The sequence below is a fragment of the Oncorhynchus clarkii genome, chromosome 10 (assembly GCF_045791955.1).
Source record: "Oncorhynchus clarkii lewisi isolate Uvic-CL-2024 chromosome 10, UVic_Ocla_1.0, whole genome shotgun sequence".
NCBI classification, from domain to species: domain Eukaryota; kingdom Metazoa; phylum Chordata; class Actinopteri; order Salmoniformes; family Salmonidae; genus Oncorhynchus; species Oncorhynchus clarkii.
In genome coordinates this window covers 53,367,515-53,386,467 of record NC_092156.1, presented here as the reverse complement: position 1 = coordinate 53,386,467, position 18,953 = coordinate 53,367,515, and the positions used below count along the sequence as shown (strand labels likewise).

Below are 18,953 nucleotides of genomic sequence, written 5' to 3'. Positions count from 1 at the left end.
GCCTGCGCTCTACCCAACAGCTCGCATATACAGTGCAGGTAGGCTGTGCGGGTTGGCTAGTCTACATGATCAGATTATTATGGATAAAAGCGAGAATATTTTGATTTGTCAAATGGCAGTCAAGCATCATCATGTCACCAGAATAAGACCCTCTGTGCACTTTCACCACCCTGTGAAGTTCATCATAACTTATTTCATCTGTAGCCTAATAAACTGTGTGGTTTCCCTATTCGTAGTGTGAGGACCACAAACCATATCATCATGACTCCATATTTACTTTCATATATGAACGTAATTATATCAATAGTTATCTATAAAGGCATTTCCACCACCATTTCCCGCATAATTAATTTTACCTACACAAAAAAATCCCATGTTTTATGTTGGCATTTATATAATTACAACGACACTTCCTGTTTCTGTCAAAGCTGTCATGATTTTTTTTTAATAAGATATGACTTTACTTGGATGACAAGGAACATGGTCTTCAGATAATTGCATTTTATAATTGCAAACGTCAAAGCATAGCTTAATATAGTAAACCCAGAATATTGCCACGTTACATGCTGCAGTCAGCATTATTGTGAAACAGTTTTTTGAGTCATGTGATTTCTAGTCTCACCTCAAATGGGACAAACCAAACGCCGAATGCTTGTCTGCTCTGCGAGACAAGCAATTTGCTATCAAATGCGCCCATGCGGCCGAAATTTCTCTTTTGGAATTGCATTAGGCTACTGTACACTAGGGGCGGATTTTGACCTCGCAACTCTCAAAACATCACTAATCTGCGGATGACATCCAGGCATAGACCGCTGCTGGATTTATTTCCCGAAATGAATTCCGCTGTTGAACCGAAAACGTCAAAACAGCAAGAAAATTGTCAGGCTAGAATAAGACAAGAGCTAAAAAGTATTCGGGTATGACGGTTAAAATGCGGGTTGGAATTGTATCACTGCACTAACGTAGGAATTTATTGTAGCTATGCAGGCCTTAATACTGCATTTGCCCACAGATTCCATCCACCAGTACTACCTGACATCCACGAGCGTGTCTGTGTAGTCTATTGCAGTCATTTTTGCTTATAGGATTTTTACGGGACAAAACTTGTGGCAATCTAATGTTGACAACTAAGCTGCTTTGGGAGATCTATTATATCGGCCAAATATCATCGACGAGATACGGTGAGTATTGCATGTGTGCTATGACATTTTGTATCGAACGGGTATGTTTTTCTGTGATGCAGTGATGCGAGTTGCGGTAAATAAAGCGGTTCCCCCATAACACGCATGCGTCCTAACAGGTGTAAATTGCACGATATGCAATGGCATCTGAAGTAGCCCTATGCGTGGTAGAAAAGTCCCTCATGTTCGTGTAAACCCCTCGCTATTTCGATTAATACAGTGCATGCAAGGATGGAGAATTTTCGGCTAAATTAAATCATATGAAGGTTTAGGTTATAATTATAGGGCTTTGATAAGCATCATTTTTCTATTTGAAGAATACACCACATGTGCAGATAAACACATTGAATAATATTTGTTCATGTCTATTTGCTTGTGATTATTCAGGTTCATATGTATACTGTACCACTTTTTGGTCACAACATGGGCTGGATAACTAGCCTGGACACCAGGGTTGGGCTCAATTCGAATTGAAGGCAGTGTATCTAGTGTATCCAGTAAACATCTTGCACATTTTGTAAATATTTGATTCTTACAAGCAAAAACATATTATTTGCAAATAGCAAAAATAAGGAGAAACATGGGTCAACTACAGATGCAGTTAGATATTATGCTTAAGTCAGTGATGGCAAACAGAATGTGAAAGGATAGTTCACAAAAAAACACATCTAATTTCATGCATACCTAAAGTAATGTATCGATAGGTGGGATGTTCTGTCATGTTGCTTATTCTTATCCAAACCTTTCAGATCTGCATTAGTGCCTAACAGGTTGTTTCTGGACAGGGCTTATAGCTGTTTCAAACCAAGCTGCAGCCCTCTCCAGAAGCAAACATCCTCTAGCCCCTACATCTAGGTAGTTATGAAACAATATCAGATGGAATGCTGGCGCTATTGCCTCTAGCTCTTGTATGATCCCTGAAGTAGGTTTGTAGAGCACTTTGGGTTGGGATTTATATGTCTTAATACAGGGCTTCTTGTTTAATACATGGCTATTAGTAGGAGCTATTGGATGCATCCCAAATGGCACCCTATTCCCCATATAGTTCCGTATGGGTCCTGGTCAAAAGTAGAGAACTTCAAAGGGAATAGGGTGCCATTTGGGACACAGATACAGTATTAATGGGAGGTATAATTCATCCTGCTCATTGTTTCCATGGCACATCTGAGATCTGACTACATTGTCAGACAGGAGGAGGATAACCATCTTTCAAGAAAAATGTGGCTGGTTGGACCCAGAAAATATTATAGAATATAAAATATTATGTGTTATATAGCAGTGTCTTTATGGATTAGAAACATTAAAGTGATAGTCCATAGCCAACTCTTAGAGAAGACGATGAGATGCTTTACCGGTAACATTTCCATTATTTTTGCTCTTATACCTGTGTATTAACACTGTAATTACTACAATAACAACATTGTAATAACATATTATTTTAGTAATGCTTTACAATCACATAGTGATAGAGATGGAGTTCAATGTAGAATAAAGTGCAATTACAGTGTTATTACACTCCTATAAGAGCAACCTAAGGTTTTGTAATGTGCTTCTGGGTTACCTACCTGTAGGCTATTAGGCTTATTACTTGGCCGAGGCCTAATCCTACTTCATATGGAATTAATTCTGTGGATTCCTGGAAAACATCAAGACTCGGCAGCATCACAGCTCAGCAACAAGATCAACAACCTGTCCTGTCTGTAATGTTTGGGTGAATTTGAATTGAAGGCAGTCAAATCAGGAAGTGATTTAAATAAAATAAAAATAAAAACAGTGATTTAATTTTTTTTTTTTTTTATACACTATATATACAAAAGTGTGTGGACACCCCTTCAAATTAGTGGATTCGGCTATTTCGTCCACACCCGTTGCTGACAGATGTATAACATCGAGCAGACAGGAATGCAATCTCCATAGACAAACATTGGCAGAATAATTTATTGTCGTAATGTGTGTTTTGTCCTATATTTTTATTTAATTACTTTTATTATTAATCCCAGCCCCCGTCCCCAAATTTGTTCTTAACTGGCTTGCCTAGTTAAATTAAGGTTAAATAAAAAATAAAAAAATAAATGGCCTTACTGAAGAGCTCAATGAGTTTCAACGTGGCACCGTCATAGGATGCCACCTTTCCAACAAGTCGGTTGGTCAAATTTCTTTCATGCTAGAGCTGCCCTGGTCAACTGTAAGTGTTGTTATTATGAAGTGGAAACATCTAGGAGCAAGTGTGTATCTTCTACTTTTCAGTTAATTGAGAAGTCATTGTAAATAGATGCCCTTTTTTCAATTATTCGCTTGGAATGTCAGTTTACTTCCAGAATCGACTGACTTCCATTCATATTGACCCCAACCCTGCAGGGAGCCTCATTGGCCTAGTTAGCAAACTATATGTGCTGTTTTGGTATGGGGAGTATCCGGACCTTCACACAGTCCTAAAGTGATTAAATAATTTGATGAAATGCCAGGGTGAACTGTATTTTTCAGTGCTGTGACAACCCGTGACTTGAAAATGCAGCTACGGCCTGTGAACTGACTGTTGATTCAGTGTCCAAGTAAGCTATACAGTTCCAACATTGTCCACCCAGCTCACGTCAATCACAACACAGAAAAGCCATTGCAACTGTAGGCCTAGTCTCTGTGGTCACTAGTATCTAGTATCTATAGTCACTTATATAACTATCATCATCATGATTCTATTTAGGTGTATGTAAAATAAAATCATAACACTTTGAGAATGTATTAAGGCATAGGATAAAACAATGGCAGTAACGCAACATAATAGCAGGGGCGATTCTAAGAAGTATTTTAATGGGGGGCCAGAGCGGGGACCAAGCACCAGTAAGGGGTGGCCATGGGAAACCAGGAAATTGTATCACAAATAGCATTGACAATTGGCTTAAACTATAATGCATTTTACTGAAAAACTGTTTCAACTGTTAATTTGTATCTGTCCCTAATCTGTTCAAAAAATCTATTTGAAAATGAACACAGGGAAAATATTCAAGTTAGATACATGAGAACTTAAGTGGTAACTCACTGCTATTAAATATTAGGGCAATGCAACGGTAACAGAGTGACATTGAGAACCAGATTTTTCACTTTAAAACGTATTTCAAACAAAAACCAATGGCTACTACTTTTAACAATTCCTGCATTTACTTGTAGAACAGAGCAGATGCAAAGTTTGGTAACAGAATGATGCTTTGTGCTGTTTGTGCCGTCATTGCCCAACGCTTTTTTTTAAAGCCAACGATTTGTCCCATCTCTCTTTAGACTTGGTCCCATTGTCATTCAATGTACAATAGTGCTATTCCAAAGCTTCCCTATGGATGAGCCTGGGAATGACTTCAATGGATCTCTTTGGAAGTGCGAGGCAGGGATGTAATGGATTGGTCCCATGGCCTGCCAGCTCCCTCTTCCCAGTATGTCCAGCTGTGGCAAACCTCCCCCACTCTCCGGAGAAGGTAAACAACAGCTCCCATCACACAAGTCACTAAATCCTACCAAACCCAATGTATGATCATAACCAGTGGCCAAGTGCTATTTCCTCTCTAAGATGTACATGGACACATAAGGACTTACCCCTCAGGATGTATTGTATGATTAAAGTGTTTTCTATGGATATATCTCATAACAGGGGTCTTAAACTCCTGGTCCAAGAGCCACATTTGTATATCCCATTGCTATTAGAACATAAAAACAACTGGTGACTACTCTCCCTCCAGGGTCAGGCTCTAACTCTCTGGCATGGGTCAAACTCTTCAAAAAGCCTGGAGGTGTTGGTGGTGGTGGGGGTCTGGGGAAGTCCTATCAGCCTGGGAGCATGTTGTCTCTGGCTCTCACCAAAGGCCTGCTGAACGAACCAGGCCAGAATAGCTGCTTCCTCAACAGTGCCGTACAGGTGAGTGCTAAACCTTGTCAATATGCACGTTTATGCAATAGTTTAAACATAGCTTATTTCCTATGGAAGGCTAAGGGGCAAGATTACTACTGAATTAAGATGTATCCATGTTTTAAGTAGGACCTAGGTCTACTTTTCATGTAGAACTTCATGTAGGACTAAAACAGTAATAACATTTTATGTTACAGATTTTGTTCGATTAATACACATATAAATGTGACCTGTCTGTCATTTCACCGGGACAGGTGCTATGGCAGTTGGACATTTTCAGGAGGAGTTTGAGACAGCTTCCTGGTCATTTTTGTCTAGGGGATGCCTGCATTTTCTGCGCTTTAAAGGTTTGTATATAATATCATCATCACAATACATCTTCCACCTAGCTTGATGACTTATTCAAGAGATCACAAGATGTCCAAGTTCACCATACCACTCATTAAAATGTAGAATAGTTATTATGTTTCTATTTAAACAAAAATAGCCATTGATATTTGTAGATATTTTAAACCCACCCACTGGGAACACACTGGCTGAATCAATATTGTTTCCACTTCATTTCAATAAAATAACGTTGATCCAACATGAAATAGATGTAAAATTGACGTCTGTGCCTAGTCGGCAGTGTTCCACATCTAGAATTAAGACTAATCCTGGACTGCATTGAACATTCTTTCTGGGTCCAGGAAACCGGCCCTTAGTGACTTGATAAGTAAGGCAACTTACAGTACTAAGTAATTCTCTACGATGCATTTTCCCCCTGCAGAGTATTTTCAGCCAGTTCCAGGAGAGCCGAGAGCGAGCGTTGCCTTCAGATAGCCTGCGCCACGCCCTTGCCGAAACCTTTAAGGACGAGCAACGCTTCCAACTAGGCCACATGGACGACGCTGCAGAGTGCTTTGTAAGTCAGAACTGTAGCGCTTTCTTTTTTAGCGGTCGCAATGTCATATCAGCCTTTTTTATTGAACTAAAGTAGTTTCCCAAAACTCTCCTTTGGTACCCCTTAAATTAGCTAAATTCCAGTAACTTTCCCAAAAGTGATTTTGCAACCCTAACCCAGCCTACTCTATGTATTCCAGTACAAATACACCTGATTCAACTAGTCACTTAACCAGTTAAGTCAGCTGTGATAGTTCTGGAATAAATCAAATAAGGGCAAACGGCTAGGGGTACTTTAAGGAGAGGTTTGGGAAACACTGAGCTAAAAGAACAGAAGCTAGGAGGTCAGAGGGTATTTTCTGCTTAGCACAGACAAGGTTATAGCTCCAACTGAGATATTTGGGGATTCTCCCAGAGCTGTCCAATGGTACCATCTTAGCTGAAGACCATAACAACCCAGGAAGACGCCAGGGGTAAGACAAGATGACATTTCTCCTATGCTGCAAAAAATATATATTTCAAATTTTGAGCAGTTGAGTTTCTTTTTGGTCAACTCTGTTAACATTGTTTCATTGATTACATAGTTGAAATGTGAATTCTTGCACAGTATATTAATAGTTCACCACTGAATCGGGATTGAAGTACTTGTTTAATATTTCTGTATGCTTACTTTGCATGTTAGCATTTTCGGCTAACATTAGCATGGCCATTGATAGTCATTAAAATTCAACATAATATATCAGTGAACAGTCATTTTAAATGGATAGTGCGAGATAAATGATTTAATATACACTGAGTGTACCAAACATTAGGAAAATCTGCTCTTTCCATGACATAGACTGAACAGGTGAAATCTATGATCCCTTATTGATGTCACCACTTCAATCAGTGTAGATAAAGGGGAGGAGACAGGTTAAAGAAGCTTTGAGACAATTGGGACATGGATTGTGTATGTATTTGTATTTATTATGGATCCCCAGTAGCTGCTGCAAAGGGGTCTTCCTGGGGTCCAAGCACATTACAGCACTTACATTACACATAGATAAAACAGTACATCATATAACTTTATACCACCACTACATATCTACAATACAAAATGTATAATACCACCATACAACAATATTACAATGTACGTGTGTGGGGAGTGCGTGTGCTAGTACCTGTGTGCGTATGCGTGTGTCTGTACCTGTGTGTGTGTGTGTGTGTGTGTGTGTGTGTCTTTACACTCCCCGCTGTTCCATAAGATGTTTTTTTATCTTAAAAAAAAATCTGATTCTACTGCTTGCATCAGTTACCTGATGTGGAATATAGTTCAATGTAGTCATGGCTCTATGTAGTACTGTGCACCTCCCATAGTCTGTTCTGGACTTGGGGATTGTGAAGACATTTCTTGCGAGGTATGCATGGGTGTCCGAGCTTTGTACTACTGGAGTAGTTTAAACAGCTCGGTTCATTCAGCTTGTCAACACCTCTTACAAAAACAAGTAGTGATGAAGTCAATCTCTCCTCCACTTTGAACCATGAGAGATTGACATGCATATCATTAATGTTAGCTCCCCGTGTACATTTAAGGGCCAGCCGTGCTGCCCTGTTCTGAGCCAATTGTAATTTTCCTAAGTCCCTCTTTGTGGCACCTGACCACACGACTGAACAGTAGTCCAGGTGCGACAAAACTATGGCCTGTAGGACCTGCCTTGTGGATAGTATTGTTAAGAAGGCAGAGCAGTGCTTCATTATGGACAGATGTGTCCCATTTAGAGGGTGAATTTGCCAAGACAAAAGATTGAAGTGCCTTTGAACGGTGTGTGGTAGTAGGTGCCAGGCGCACCGGTTTGAGTGTGTCAATAACTGCATCACTGCTAGGTTTTTCACGCTCAACAGTTTGCCGTGTGTATCGAGAATGGTCCACCACCCAAAGGACATCCAGCAAACTTGACACAACTGTGGGAAGAATTGGAGTCAACATGGACCATCATCCCTGTGGAATGCTTTCGACACCTCATAGTCCATGGTCTGACGAATTGAGGCATGGACTACAAGTGCAACTCAATATTAGGAAGGTGTTCTTAATGTTTTGTACACTCAGTGTACACTGTTATGTTTTTACTCACATATATGTGTATCAGGATAGTTTGGACTTCATATGCTAAGGATGTAATGGAAAGCTCTTAACAGTAACTGACTTCAGATGTCTGACCTCATTTTGTTTCATTCTTGGTGCACAAGGAGAACATTCTGGAGAGAATTCACCTGCACATAGTTTCTGACACAGCGACTGAGGCCTGCACATCCAAGTCCTGCATTACCCACCAGAAGTTTGCCATGACACTTTATGAACAGGTAATGTGATGCATTTATTCCACTGTTGATTGGGAAGAGGGAAAAGGAGAGACATACAGACTATTGGATAACACTCTACTTAAAAGGGATATAGGTATAATGCATTATGATACGTATATAATGCATTATAAGCCTTGCCATCAGTATTTATGAAGTGTTTATAATGTGTTTTCATCTTATAATGAAACTGCTATTTTCAGCCATTTTCAGTTGATACATTTCCACATAAAAAGATGTAGCATTTTATAAGTTCCTTTATAAAACAGTTATAAGGACTTATACATGCTTGTAACAAGTAATAATACTGTATGCCTTAAGTAAAGTGTTACCCAATAGTGAGATACTCACTAACAACAAAAATATTATTAAACCAAGTCAATTCAATAGATCTTTATTGTCCCCGATGGGGAATTCTTACACCACTTAAGAAAGACATATACATGCATAAATAAAAGCATACACACAGCAAACATACACAGCTAAGGGAAGATGTTTTTTTTTTTTTTAAGCATAAATTAGATTTTGTCAAATATACTGTATATAGATGACCCGAAGGCCAATCTGATTAGGCCTATACACATATCGTCAGATTTCCAATTTCAACTTTCTCTATAGTTATTCTGTTATTTTAATTTGACATGAACCTTGTTTTTCTCCACCTACAGTTTGTATGTCGTAGTTGTGGCGCCTCCTCGGACCCCCTTCCTTTCACAGAGCTAGTGCATTATGTTTCCACCACAGCCCTGTGGTAAGTACTTCCTCTAAGAAACTTGTCAAACTGAACTGAATCTTTGCCCTAAGCCAAAATTGGATTCTCTGGTGAGATGGCGCTGCAGTGGATAGCTGCCGTCTTACGGGCTCCTAATATTTTGTGTTTTTTTACGCTGATCTTAACTTATTTCCACCATCATTTCCTGTGACCGAAAACAGCTTCTGGACATCAGAACAGCGATCACTAACCTCGATTTGGATGAAAATTTCTACTACACGAGTCGGCAACTCTGGACATTATGCTTACCCCGGACCAGGCCCTGATCGCCGGGATTCGAAAGAGGAAGAGGCGGAGAAAGAGAGGCAAGCGAGGCATAGTCATGATTAAGCTATGTCAGCGAGCATCTAGAACGTCATTGCCCTCTGTTTTGTAGGCGAACGTACAATCACTACATAACAAACTGGACGAGCTCCGTTCGAGACTATCCTATCATAATATCCTATGTTTCTCGAAGTCGTGACTGAACAAACTTGGATAATATACACCTCGCTGGCTTTTCCATGCACCATCAAGATCAGACAGCAGCTTCGGGTAAGATGAGAGGGGGAGGGGTGTGTCTCTTTATTAACAACGGCTGGTGATCAATCTCTAATGTTAAGAAAGTGGCAGATTTTTGCTCACCTGAGTTAGAATACCTCATGATAAGCTGCACACCATACTATTTACCAAGAGTGTTATCATCTAGATTTTTGATAGCTGTCTATTTACCACCACAAACTGATGCTGGCACTATGACCACACTCAACGAGGTGTATAGGGCCATAAGCAAACAAGAAAATTCTCATCCAGAGGGGGCGTTTTTCCAGGGGGGGCACTTTTTGTTTTAACTAATCTTACCATCATGTCACCTGTGCAACTAGAGGCAACACAACTCTAGATCACCTTTACTCCACACACAGAAATCCGTACAAGGCGTTTCCCTCACCTTCCCTTTGGCAAATCTGACCATAACTCTATCCTCCTGATTCCTGCTTACAAGAAAAACTCAAACAGGAAGTACCTGTGATGCACTCAATACGGAAGTGGTCTGATGAAGTGAATGCTAAGCTACAGAACTGTTTTGCTAGCACAGACTGGAATATGTTCCGGGATTCATCTGATAATGTTGAGGAGTTTGCCACATCAGTCACTGGCTTTATTAATTATTGCCTCGAAGACATCGTCCCCACAGTGACCATACGTACAGTACATATCCCAACCAGAAGCCATGGATTAAGGGCAACATCCTCACTGAGCTAAAGGCAAGAGCTGCTGCTTTCAGGGAGCAAGATACTGATCCGGACGCTTATAAGAAATCCCACAGACCTTCTAGGAGCCATCAAAAAGGCAAAACGTCAATACAAGACTAGTATCGAATCCTACTACGCCGGCTCTGACACTCGTCGGATGTAGCAATGCTTGCAAATTATCACAGATTACAAAGTGAAACCCAGCCTCGAGCTGCCCAGTGACACAAGCCTAGCAGACAAGCTAAATGCCGTCTATGCACGCTTCGAGGCAAGCAACACTGAACCATGCATGAGTGCAGAAGTAGTTCTGGACAACTGTGTGATCTCGCTCTCCGCAGCCAATGTGAGTCAAGCCTTTAAACAGGTTAACATTTACAAGGCCGCGGGGCCAGATGGATTACCAGGATGCTTAGTCAGAGGATGCTTAGTCAGAGCATGTTCTGACCAGCTGTCTGGTGTTTTCACTGATATCAACCTCTCCCTGACCCAGTCTGTAATAAATGCATGTTTCAAGCAGACCCCCATATTCCCTGTGCCCAAGAATGTCAAGGTAACTTGTCTAAATGGCTATCCCGCCGTAGCACTCACATCTGTAGCCATGAAATGCTTTGAAAGTCTGGACATGGCTCACATCAACACCATCATCCCAGGCACTCTGGACCTAGTGGTTAGAGCGTTGGACTAGTAACCGGAAGGTTGCAAGTTCAAACCCCCGAGCTGACAAGGTACAAATCTGTCGTTCTGCCCTGAACAGGCAGTTAACCCACTGTTCCTAGGCCGTCATTGAAAATAAGAATTTGTTCTTAACTGACTTGCCTAGTTAACTGCCCTCTCCCTCCTGGAAAAGAGGAACATCTATTTGAGAATGCTATTTATTGACTGCAGCTCAGTGTTCAACACTTTAGTGCCCTCCAAGCTCATCACTAAGCTTAGGACCCTGGGACTGAACACCTTCCTCTGCAACTGGATCCTAGGAACAGTGGGTTAACTGCCTGTTCAGGGGCAGAACGACAGATTTGTACCTTGTCAGCTTGGGGGTTTGAACTTGCAACCTTCCGGCTCTAACCACTAGGCTACCCAGCCGCCTATAGAGAGGAGGTCTGTGACCTGGTAGTGTGGTGCCAGGAAACAACCTCTCCCTCAACATCAGCAAGACAAACGAGCTGATTGTGAACTACATGATCAGCTCGTTTGAGCGCTTCAAGAGCTTCAAGTTCCTCGGTGTCCAAATCACTAAGGAATTAACATGGTCTTTACACACCAACACAGTCCTCCCCCTCAGGAGGCTCAAAAGATTTGTCAGGGGCCTTCAGATCCTCAAAAAGTTCTACAGCTGCACCATTGAGAGCATCTTGACTGGCTGCATCACCACTTTGTATGGCAACTGCTTGGCATCCGACCGCAAGGTGCTACGCATGGCATTGCCATCCAGGACGCCTATACCAGGCGATGTCAGAAGAAGGCCTTATAAATGAACAAAAATTCCAACCACCCAAGTCATAGACTTTACTCTCTGCTACCGCACGGCAAGCGGTACCGATGCACCCAGTCTGTAACCAACAGGACCGTAAACAACTTCTCCCTATAGGTAGGGGTAAAGTGACTAGGCATCAGGATATATTATAAACAGTAGCAGCAGTGTATGTGATGAGTCAAAATAGTTAGAAGAGCTAGTGCAAAGAGGGTCAATGCAGATAGTCCGGGTAGCTATTTGTTGAACTATTTAGTAGTCTTATGGCTTATAAGACTACTAAATAGTTCAACAAATAGCTACCCGGACTATCTGCATTGACCCTCTTTGCACTAGCTCTTCTAACTATTTTGACTCATCACATACACTGCTGCTACTGTTTATAATATATCCTGATGCCTAGTCACTTTACCCCTACCTATATGTACATACAATATGGCCAAAAGTATGTGGACACCTGCTTGTCGAACATCTCATTCCATAATCATGGGCATTAATATGGAGTTGGTCCCTTTGCTGCTATAACAGCCTCCAATCTTCTGTGAAGGCTTTCCACTAGATGTTGGAACATTGCTGCGGGGACTGCTGCGGGCACTGATGTTGGGCGATTAGGCCTTACTCGCAGTCTGCATTCCAATTCATCCCAAAGGTGTTTGATGGAGTTGAGGTCAGGGTCAGTGCAGGCCTGTTAAGTTCTTCCTCACCGATCTCGACAAACCATTTCTGTATGGACCTCACTTTTGCACGGGGGTATTGTCATGCTGAAACAGGAAAGGGCCTTCCCCAAACTCTTGCCAAAAAGTTGGAAGCACAGAATCGTCTAGATTAATGTCATTGTATGCTGTAGCATTAAGATTTCCCTTCACTGTAACAAAGGGGCCTAGCCCAAATCATAAAAACAGCCCCATTATTCCTCCTCTTCCAAACTTTACAATTGGCACCATGCATTGGGGCAGGTCGCATTCTCTTGGCGTCCGCCAAACCCAAATTTGTCATTCGGACTTCCAGATGGTGAAGCATGATTCATCACTCCAAAGAACACATTTCCAATGCTCCAGAGTCCAATGGCGGCGCGCTTACACCATTCCAGCTGACGCTTGACATTGTGCATGGTGATCTTAGGCTTGTGTGCGGCTGCTCGGCCATGGAAACCCATTTCATGAAGCTCCCTACAAACAGTTATTGTATGTAGTGAGTGTTGCAACCGAGGACAGACGATTTTTACGCGCTGGGCACTTCAGCATTCGGGGGCATTCCCGTTCTGTGAGCTTGTGACCTAACAATTTGCTGCTGAGTTGTTGTTGCTCCTAGACGTTTTTACTTCACAATAACAGCACCTACAGTTGACCGGGGCATCTCTAGCAGGGCAGACATTTGACAAATTGACTTGTTGGAAAGGTGACATCCTATGACGGTGCCATGTTGAAAGTCACTGAACTCTTCTGTAAGGCCATTCTACTGCCAATGTTTGTCTATGGAGATTGCATGGCTGTGTGCACAACTTTATACACCTGTCAGCAACAGGTGTGGCTGAAATAGCAGAATACAGTAATTTGAACGGGTGTTCACATACTTTTGTATATATAATGTATCTACTTCAATTACCTCGTACCCCTGCACATCGATAACCTCAATTTGTCAGGGCATGGACTACAAGGTGCCGAATGCGTTCCACAGGGATGCTGGCCTGGATGTCCTTTGGGTGGTGAACCATTCTTGATACAGAAGGGAAACTATTGAGTGTGAAAAACCCAGCAACGTTGCAGTTCTTGACACACTCAAACGGATATGCCTGGCAACTACTACCATACCACTGTCAAAGGCACTTAAATATATTGTCTTGCCCATTCACCCTCTGAATGGCACACATATACAATCCATGTCTCAATTGTCTTATGGCTTAAAATAATTATTTAACCTGTCTCCCCCTTTCATCTACACTGATTGAAGTGGATTTAACAGGTGATAGCAATAAGGGATCATAGCTTTCACCTGGGTTCACCTAGTCAGTCTATGTCATGAAAAGAGCAGGTGTTCCTAATGTTGTGTACACTTAGTGTCTAAGCAAGTTATCGTTACTCATTGTGTATGTATTCCTTGTGTTATTATTTTTTCTATATTTTTCTCTCTGCATTGTTGGGAAAAACCTGTACTTAGGCATTTCACCTGTTGTTTTATGAAGCATGCGACAAATAACATTTGATTTGACAGTGCATAGGCATCATTCTACGACAACTATAAGGCAATAACCTATGCGAATGCCTTGTACCAGGTGTGTAAGCACAGCTAGTTATAGAATAGACCTACTGCTCTAGTTGGTCGTCCAACTAAACTATTAGTTCCAAAGTACTCCAACTGCATAATGTGCTAGTGGTAGGTAAGACTTTACACTACAATGTTATTATAACTGTTTAACTTGTGTGTGGTAAGTACAGTGTGTCAGTACAGTGTAGTAACTATACAGTGACTGTACTGTACTTACAGAAATAATTACACAGGCACTAATGTAAAGTGTGACCGTACTAGCCTGCTAAGGGTCACTGCATACATTGTTCCGCTTCCACTTGCTGTTAGTTTTGGATAAGGCTTAAGTGATTTACAGTGCAGAAAGACACCCCTATTATCCCGCCTCCTCTGTGTCCCAGCCAACAGGTGGGCCACGTCCTGGGGAAGAACGACAGGCTTCGGTCGGACATGTTCGGGGAATTGCTGCAGGCGGCAAACACCATCGGTGACCTACGGAACTGTCCAGTATGTTGCTAGCTCATTTTCATTGTGAAACATAGTTTGAAGTCGAATATCCAATGTGAAATATTTGTTTTTGACATGTGGCCATGTTGTTATCTATGCAGCCATAAAGTTGGTGCTGAACAATGTGACTGCAATGTGTCATTTAGAGGAACTCATCCCAGCTTCGAGCAGTACATGACTCCAATTGATTTTTTTATGCTTTCTGAACTGTGTGAAAGTCCCTTACTGAAGCAATGTTCAGTATGAATGGATTCTACCAGCTATTCTATCAGTATCAAAAACATTCTGTGATATAAAATACAATGGGAAACTTCTTCACAGTCAACGCTACTCTTTAAATACTACAATACTGTTTTATTGAACTGAACCCTTAAAGTATGACCATCAGAACAATATATTATAGCTACTGTACCTGCAGTATCCCAAAGCAAGTGAATGCAGATCCAGACATTATTTAATTCAAACCCGCATCGAGCTGATTTCTACTGTCTGTATTCTGCTGTGTGACATTATGATGGGAACAGGCCTGAAGGAGAGGCTGCCAGACTAGTGCTAGGGATATAAATAGCAGTTAAGGCTTATCCACTGTTGCTCTCTCATCTCGATTGGCTAGCACTGGTCTACCACTTCAATGTGCGTCAGCCCTGGTGAAAGTGCTATGTTCCATTAACCCTTTCTACTGTGCCTGGGAAAAATAAAATCATATCACACAGGATTCTTAAAGTTAGATATTAAAGCTATTTTTGTATTTTCTGTAATGAAAGTTGTTTTACATTTTTCATATTAACAACATTAAGAATAATTAACAACATGTAAATAATAATTATAAAGGATTAGTAAATAGTTTATTCATCATTTATTAATCATTACTCCATTTAAAATATGTTTAATGTATTTCTATTCATTAGTTAAGTATTTTTGCATGGCCTCGTCTAGTAGTGTGAGCTATTTATATCTTAAAAATACTTAATAAATATTTTGAGATACCAGTGTAATTTCTCACAAAAAGTTGGCCATTGGTAGACATTCCAGCAGTACCTGATGCTCCTGAAGGTCTCAAAATGGCCCCTAGAACATATCAATGGTTAAACAATAAGCACACAATACAGAGGGTCTTTAAGAAAATACACTGCTCAAAAAAATAAAGGGAACACTAAAATAACACATCCTAGATCTGAATGAATGAAATATTCTTATTAAATACATTTTTCTTTACATAGTTGAATGTGCTGACAGCAAAATCACACAAAAATTATCAATGGAAATCAAATGTATCAACCCATGGAGGTCTGGATTTGGAGTCACACTCAAAATGAAAGTGGAAAACCACACTACAGGCTGATCCAACTTTGATGTAATGTCCTTAAAACAAGTCAAAATGAGGCTCAGTAGTGTGTGTGGCCTCCACGTGCCTGTATGACCTCCCTACAACGTCTGGGCATGCTCCTGATGAGGTGGCGGATGGTCTCCTGAGGGATCTCCTCCCAGACCTGGACTAAAGCATCCGCCAACTCCTGGACAGTCTGTGGTGCAACGTGGCGTTGGTGGATGGAGCGAGACATGATGTCCCAGATGTGCTCAATTGGATTCAGGTCTGGGGAACGGGCGGGCCAGTCCATAGCATCAATGCTTTCCTCTTGCAGGAACTGCTGACACACTCCAGCCACATGAGGTCTAGCATTGTCTTGCATTATGAGGAACCCAGGGCCAACCGCACCAGCATATGGTCTCACAAGGGGTCTGAGGATCTCATCTCGGTACCTAATGGCAGTCAGGCTACCTCTGGCGAGCACATGGAGGGCTGTGCGGCCCCACAAAGAAATGCCACCCCACACCATGACTGACCCACCGCCAAACCGGTCATGCTGTAGGATGTTGCAGGCAGCAGAACGTTCTCCACGGCGTCTCCAGACTCTGTCACGTCTGTCACGTGCTCAGTGTGAACCTGCTTTCATCTGTGAAGAGCACAGGGCGCCAGTGGCGAATTTGCCAATCTTGGTGTTCTCTGGCAAATGCCAAACGTCCTGCACGGTGTTGGGCTGTAAGCACAAACCCCACCTGTGGACATCGGGCCTTCATACCACCCTCATGGAGTCTGTTTCTGACCGTTTGAGCAGACACATGCACATTTGTGGCCTGCTGGAGGTCATTTTGCATGGCTCTGGCAGTGTTCCTCCTTGCACAAAGGCGGAGGTAGCGGTCCTGCTGCTGGGTTATTGCCATCCTACGGCCTCCTCCATGTCTCCTGATGTACTGGCCCGTCTCCTGGTAGCGCCTCCATGCTCTGGACACTACGCTGACAGACACAGCAAACCTTCTTGCCACAGCTCGCATTGATGTGCCATCCTGGATGAGCTGCACTACCTGAGCCACTTGTGTGGGTTGTAGACTCCGTCTCATGCTACCACTAGAGTGAAAGCACCGCCAGCATTCAAAAGTGACCAAAACATCAGCCAGGAAGCATAGGAACTGAGAAGTGGTCTGTGGTCCCCACCTGCAGAACCACTCCTTTATTGGGGGTGTCTTGCTAATTGCCTATAATTTCCACCTGTTGTCTATTCCATTTGCACAACAGCATGTGAAATGTATTGTCAATCAGTGTTGCTTCCTAAGTGGACAGTTTGATTTCACAGAAGTGTGATTGACTTGGAGTTACATTGTGTTGTTTAAGTGTTCCCTTTATTTTTTTTGAGCAGTGTATATAGTCAAACATCTGATGTCAGGACTTGAGGAAGCGTTGTAATGGAATGTTCTGCTTATGTTGTCAACCTCGCCAACGCAAAATAATCATAAAACAGGGAGATGTAGCCTACACACAACAGCAAGTTTTCACTAGTGGATTTTTATTTATTCAATACTACTGATATATGATTGAGGTATAAATGTTACATGTATATACTTCAAATGCCTGCAGTGCCTCAGTCTTTTAACCGCAGACTAAATTCACACATGGCTTTGTTTGGCAGCAACTTTACATGTCTTTTAAAGACAGTAAGGTTTTAAACGTAATGGGATAGTTCAGCGGAATACTGTATTCAGATATGTGCTTCCTTACCTCGTAAGCAGTATATGGACTGCTCTGGGCAGTAGATAGCCTGGCGGGTTGGAGCATTCGGCCAGTTACCGAAGGTTGCTGGATCGAATCCCCGAGCTGACAAGGTAAAAATCTGTCATTCTGCCCCTGAGCAACACCGTTAACCCATTGTTCCCTGGGCGCCTAGGATGTTGATTAATTAATGCAACCCTCCCCATCTCTCTGATTCAGAGGGGTTTGATTAAATGCGGCAGAGACATTTCACTAAGTAGACCTTTTCATGAGGGTAAATTCTGTGCGTAAACCAAATAATCTGTTCGCAGGAGTAGTTTCAGTGTTTGGGTTTTCGTCACTGATTATTTGGATGTACCAGGAATGGGTGAATGTAGTGCTTAAACGTTGACCGCTTCGTGCGTGTGGCGAAATTACCGGAAGGAGGCCAGGGGCTTTGGCGGAGAGTTTCCTTTTGCTTTGGCGGAGAGTTTCCTTTTGCTTTGGCGGAGAGTTTCCTTTTGCTTTGGCTGAGAGTTTCCTTTTGCTTTGGCGGAGAGTTTCCTTTTGCTTTGGCGGAGAGTTTCCTTTTGCTTTGGCTGAGAGTTTCCTTTTGCTTTGGCGAAGAGTTTCCTTTTGCTTTGGCGGATAGTTTCCTTTTGCTTTGGCGGAGAGTTTCCTTTTGCTTTGGCGGAGAGTTTCCTTTTGCTTTGGCTGAGAGTTTCCTTTTGCTTTGGCGGAGAGTTTCCTTTTGCTTTGGTGGAGAGTTTCCTTTTACTTTGGCGGAGAGTTTCCTTTTGCGAGGATAGACTTCGCAAACACAAACACGCAAGGTTTTAGTTCTGGGTTAACTGAGATTTGACTGTCTAAAGGAGTGACTGCAATCCACACTTTGGTTTTGGTAGAAAAGTCACTGCCAAAAAAAACACTATACAGTGCCTTCGGAAAGTATTCAGACCTCTTGACTTTTTTCACATTTTCTTACGTTACAGCTTTATTCTAAAATGTATTAAATTGTTTTGTTCTTATCATCAATTTACACACAATACCGCATAATGACAAAGCAAAAACAGGTTTTTAGACATTTTTGCTAATTTCATAAAAAGTAAAAACAGAAATATTACATTTACATAAGTATTCAGACCCTTTACTCAGTACTTTGTTTAAGCACCTTTGGCACCGACTACAGCATCAAGTCTTCTTGGGTATGACATTACAAACTTGGCACACCTGTATTTGGGGAGTTTCTCCCATTCTTCTCTGCAGATCAGATGGGGAGTGTTGCTGCACAGCTATTTTCAAGGTCTCTCCAGAGAAGTTCAATCGGGTTCAAGCCGGGCTCTGGCTGGGCCACTCAAGGACATTCAGAGACTTGTCTCGAGGCCACTCCTGCATGGTCTTGGCTGTGTG

At 41.9% G+C, this 18,953-nt stretch overlaps 1 protein-coding gene across 4 annotated transcripts in view; it reads left to right on the top strand.

The window, feature by feature from the left end:
- The first annotated feature begins 1,019 nt into the window (after positions 1–1,019).
- Positions 1,020–18,953, top strand: part of LOC139418780 (ubiquitin specific peptidase 53b) — a 63,942-nt gene continuing 46,008 nt past the window's right edge. For 3 of the 4 annotated variants that reach the window (XM_071168476.1, XM_071168477.1, XM_071168474.1), the window contains exons 1-7: positions 4,485–4,645; positions 4,907–5,082; positions 5,328–5,420; positions 5,843–5,977; positions 8,182–8,295; positions 8,961–9,043; positions 14,413–14,518. In XM_071168476.1, the coding sequence (XP_071024577.1) occupies positions 4,579–4,645; positions 4,907–5,082; positions 5,328–5,420; positions 5,843–5,977; positions 8,182–8,295; positions 8,961–9,043; positions 14,413–14,518 (774 nt within the window). In that variant the 5' untranslated portion in view covers positions 4,485–4,578. Of the gene's footprint in view, positions 1,182–4,484; positions 4,646–4,906; positions 5,083–5,327; positions 5,421–5,842; positions 5,978–8,181; positions 8,296–8,960; positions 9,044–14,412; positions 14,519–18,953 lie in introns of those variants that run through there. The other variant, XM_071168475.1, reaches the window with a different exon arrangement.